General features: G+C 40.9%; 1 protein-coding gene across 5 annotated transcripts in view; it reads left to right on the top strand.

The window, feature by feature from the left end:
* The window catches only part of arhgap9 (Rho GTPase activating protein 9), a 48,729-nt gene that overhangs the window by 18,070 nt on the left and 25,659 nt on the right, over nucleotides 1-5,000 (top strand). For 4 of the 5 annotated variants that reach the window (XM_067458716.1, XM_067458718.1, XM_067458715.1 and 1 more), the window contains exons 4-5: nucleotides 3,783-4,013; nucleotides 4,908-4,973. In XM_067458716.1, coding sequence (XP_067314817.1) covers nucleotides 3,783-4,013; nucleotides 4,908-4,973 — 297 coding nt within the window. The remainder of the gene's footprint in view (nucleotides 1-3,782; nucleotides 4,014-4,907; nucleotides 4,974-5,000) is intronic. The other variant, XM_067458719.1, reaches the window with a different exon arrangement.

Below are 5,000 nucleotides of genomic sequence, written 5' to 3'. Positions count from 1 at the left end.
CGTATTTACGATAATTCCAATAGCATGTGAAGGCAGCATAAGTTACTTTTCATCAAGACTTATTATATATATATTTGAACTCCTGTCTATCAGCTAGAATTCTGACCCTCAAAGAGCTGTAAGTCTGCCTTTAAGATGTCCACCTCCACTCCATTTATTATCCTACATTAGATGCACCTGTTTGAGGTCGTTAGCTGCATAAAGACACCTGTCCACCCCATACAATCAGTAAGAGTCCAACTACTAACATGGCCAAGACCACAGAGCTGTCCAAAGACACTAGAGACAAAATTGTGCACCTCCACAAGACTGGAAAGGGCTACGGGGAAGATACCAAGCAGCTTGGTGAAAAATGGTCCACTGTTGGAGCAATCATTAGAAAATGGAAGAAGCTAAACATGACTGTCAATCTCCCTCGGACTGGGGCTCCATGCCAGATCTCACCTCGTGGGTCTCAATGATCCTAAGGTGAGAAATCATCCCAAACTACACGGAGGAGCTGGTCAATGACCTGAAAAGAGCTGGGACCATCGTTTCCAAGGTTACTGTTGGTAATACACTAAGACGTCATGGTTTGAAATCGTGCATGGCATGGAAGGTTCCCATTAAACCAGCACATGTCCAGGCCCGTCTTAAGTTTGCCAATGACCATTTGGATGATCCAGAGGAGTCATGGGAGAAAGTCATGTGGTCAGATGAGACCAAAACAGAACTTTTTGGTCCTAATTCCACTAATTGTGTTTAGAGGAAGAATTTTAATGAGTACCATCCCTACTGTGAAGCATGGGGGTGGCAGCATCATGCTGTGGGGGTGTTTTCTGCACATGGGACAGGGCGACTGCACTGTATTAAGGAGAGGATGACCGGGGCCATCTATTGGGAGATTTTGGGGATAAACCTCCTTCCCTCAGTTAGAGCATTGAAGATGGGTCGAGGCTGGGTCTTCCAACATGACAATGACCCGAAGCACAGCCAGGATAACCAAGGCGTGGCTCTGTCAGACGCATATCAAGGTTCTGGCGTAGCCTAGCTAGTCTCCAGACCGAAACCCAATAGAGAATCTTTGGAGGACCTCAAACTCTGTGTTTCTCATCGACAGGCCAGAAACCTGACGGATCTAGAGAAGATCTGTGTGGAGGAGTCGGCCAAAATCCCTCCTGCTGTGAAAAACGACAGGAAACGTTTGACCTCTGTAATTGCAAACAAAAGGCTACTGTACCAAATATTAACATTGATTTTCTCAGGTGTTCAAATACTTGTTTTCAGCTGTATCACAAATAAATAGGTTAAAAAAATCATACATTGTGATTTCTGGATTTTTTTTTAGATTATGTCTCTCACAGTGGTCATGCACCTACGACGACAATTCCAGACCCCTCCATGATTTCTAAGTGGGACAACTTGCAAAATAGCAGGGTGTTCAAATACTTATTTTCCTCACTGTATGTATATATATATATATAGTGCAGCACACATAAAATATCATTACTGGTGATGATATTTAGATCTTCTGTTGCTTAGGAAAGGTTTCTAAATCTTCCAAAAAGTAAAGCAAACCATTAACCAAGAGCCCTGAAATAGGCACAGCTTCATTGGTTTTACAGTAATAAATTACACTGGTATCATGTTGGAATGCTCTCAGGAAAGAAGAAAGAAGCAAGGGGACAAAAGTTTTTACTGGGGCTTCACATTTGTTCCTTAGTTCACATCCTCCACATTCAGTTTAATCTCCTTCTGTATCGGAGAGAAATGTAGCCGCCATGTGTGGGATATAATGCAGAGACTCTCCTCATGTTTGCAGTTTAAATATAATGATGCATTTAAAAGTTAATGGCCAAATGTATCATTACAAAAGTTCACAATGCTGCTGCCGGTGAAATATAATGTGACAACACTGAATAAATGTCAGGTTAAATACTGATAATTGATCACTCAAACCCCTTTATCTGAACCTCTCAACTTAACCGTCAGACTCGCACATCCATCATGTTTGTAGTTTTTTAACACTTTTTTTACCAGCGTTTGTAGTTCTAATCCTCGTCCTACTCGCAATGGGTTGTGGGTAATATCAGCTGCGCATCGATCCGCCCTTCGAATTCTGACCGGAAATAGTAAACCATCCGGGTGTCTTTGGCATACTCTTTTCAACATACTGCGATTTGGGACATACTAATACTATTTTCGAGTACTATTTAGTATGGATAGTAGGCGAATTGGGACGCAGGGCTAGTCATGCAGAAGTCCGAGCGAGAGACACCTGCAGATGACTCTGGTCTCGCCATATGGCATCATAGAGACATAGAGTTATATAATCCTGATCTACACCGTTAAACATGCCTCCATATGCAGCATCTCCACTGGAGATTTACAGCACAAACAGACCCTAATCCGCCGGCCAAAGCTTTTAAGTGCACTCCAACACCGTCTGGCCTAAAGTGCATGCAATGACATCAGCAAACCTTTTACATTCGCCCTGATTTATTGTTCGGTGGCTTCTAATGGTTTATCTTCCTTCTCTGTATTGTTCATATAGTTGTGTGTGTCTGTGTTTTAGGCCACTTCCTCTTGACGGTTGTGGCTTCAAGCTGTTTTCTTACTTTGTGAAGAGTACGTCTATAACCACACACACACACACACACACATGCGTCCCAAAATGCACTCTGAAGTTCACCTCGGTACATTTTTAAACATGCTCTAATCAGTCTACACAAATCACACATATTAGAAATCACGCCTGCATTCACCAAAACATCAGCCATTATGACTTTTTGAACTGATTTCGCATCATGTGATTGGTCGAGTCTGAAATAAACAACTAAAATGACGTCACCGGTAATGCTCAACTTCCTCTGTGAACCAGTGTTGTTATTGTTCTATTAATAATAGTTTAAGCTGAAATGAAATATTAGATCTTATTTAATATTTTTTACAATATTATACAATTACAATTATATTTTTATAATAAAATATACCTTTGTCACTGAAATACTAAAAATGTTCAAACTAAAACTGAAATAAGAAAACTGAAAGTTAACTATTAATTTTAATATTACAGTTATTAAAATGATTAAAAAATGGACTTTAAGATTTTAAAAATCATTGATGATTGAAGAGCTGAAATTAAAAAAAAATTTTGATGAAAAACAAACTTATTTCAGTTTTCTAGTTTTTAATTTTCATTACTGAAGTACAAAAAATATTAAAACTGAAATTAGAAATGTGAAAGTTTTAACGATCAATGTTGGGGATACAAAACATTTCTAAAATAAATAAAATATTAAATAAACAAACTAAAATTAGAAATTAGAAACAAGTAAATAAATACGTATTAATATTGTTAAAAATAAGAAAACAAAAAAATCTTACATTTTGTACATTTAAAAAATCGTTGTTAATTGAAAAATATAAAATATTAGATGAAAAATGTAAACTTTTTTCAGTTTTCTAGTTCTCTAATTTTAACTATACAGAAACTATACAGAAATAAATGTGTGTGTGTGTGTGTATGTGTGTAAATATATGTATACAGTATACTTACAGTATATATGTTTGTAAAATTTCTATACACTTTATACTTAATAATTTATAAATAAATATCAGTGTGCATATATTTACTATATAAAATATTATACAATTAAAAACAAAAATACAAAAATGAAAATGAAAACTTAAATATAATAATAAAGGCTAATTCAAATATTATAGAGTTCATAGCATCACACGCGTGCTGCATTTTCTGTGTAATATCTGTCATATTTCTCTCTAATGTTTCCTCTCCTCAGCTCTCGTCCTCAGCCTACATTTCCCAGAGTTCTCTGTCAGAGCAGGGGAGACGGCAGTGGGCGGAGCCGCCGAAGCCGTTTCCGGGGCAACTGCCCCTCCAGACGCTGCAGCTGTGGGATCAGTACCGCGACCCCGGCAGCGGACGCTGTTACTACGTCAACACCGTTACCAAGGAGCGCTCGTGGAAACCTCCCCGCCGCGCCCGCGAGAGCGACAGCAACCAAAGCAAGGTGAGTGGCCAATCAGATCCCGGAACCGCACCACCATCGACCAATCAGAGACATCCAGTCATGCATTATCCCTCACTCTAATTAAACAAATTATACACCGATCAGGCATAACATTATGAAAAACACTGATGATCTCTTCATCACGGCTCCTGTTAGTGGGTGGGATATATTAGGCCCCCTGACCCCTGACCCCGCCGAAAGCACCAACAGTGGCACGTGAGCATCAGAACTGGACCACGGAGCAATGGAAGAAGGTGGCCTGGTCTGAGGAATCACGTGTTTTTTTACATCACGAGGATGGCCGGGTGTGTGTGTGTGGCTTACCTGGGGAACACATGGCCCCAGGATGCACTATGGGAAGAAGGCGAGCCGGCGGAGGCAGTGTGATGCTTTGGCCAATGTTCTGCTGGGAAACCTTGGGTCCTCCATCCATGTGGATGTTACTTTGACACGCTCCACCTACCTAAGCATTGCTGAGACCATGTTCAGCCTTTGATGGAAACGGTATTCTGGTGGCTGTGGCTCTTCCAGCAGGATAATGCTCCTGACACAAAGCACAAATGCTTCAGGAATGGTTTGAGGAGCACAACAACCAGTTTGAGGCGTCGACTTGGCCTCCAGATTCCCCAGATCTCAATCCAATCGAGCATCTGTGGGAAGAGCTGAACAAACAAGTCCGATCCATGATGGCCCCACCTCACAACTTACAGGACTAAAAGGATCTGCTGCTAACATATTGGTGCCAGATACCACAGTGCACCTTTACGGGTCTAATGGAGTCCATGCCTCGACGGGTCAGCAAAAGGAGGACCAACACAATATTAGGTCATAATGTTATGCCTGATGGGTGTATATTTGGCTGTGTTGTAATGTGTGTGTCTCTTGTGTGTGTAGGTCGGTGTGGTTCAGCGGGACATCAGGCACCTGTCGCTCCCCTTGCAGAACTCAGGCATGCTCAGGGTACTGCAGACATTACAGATCATAACC

Source organism: Pseudorasbora parva, chromosome 12, assembly GCF_024679245.1.
Source record: "Pseudorasbora parva isolate DD20220531a chromosome 12, ASM2467924v1, whole genome shotgun sequence".
NCBI lineage: Eukaryota > Metazoa > Chordata > Actinopteri > Cypriniformes > Gobionidae > Pseudorasbora > Pseudorasbora parva.
Note: the sequence above shows the minus strand (reverse complement) of the source record. Positions and strands in the feature narration are given on the sequence as shown.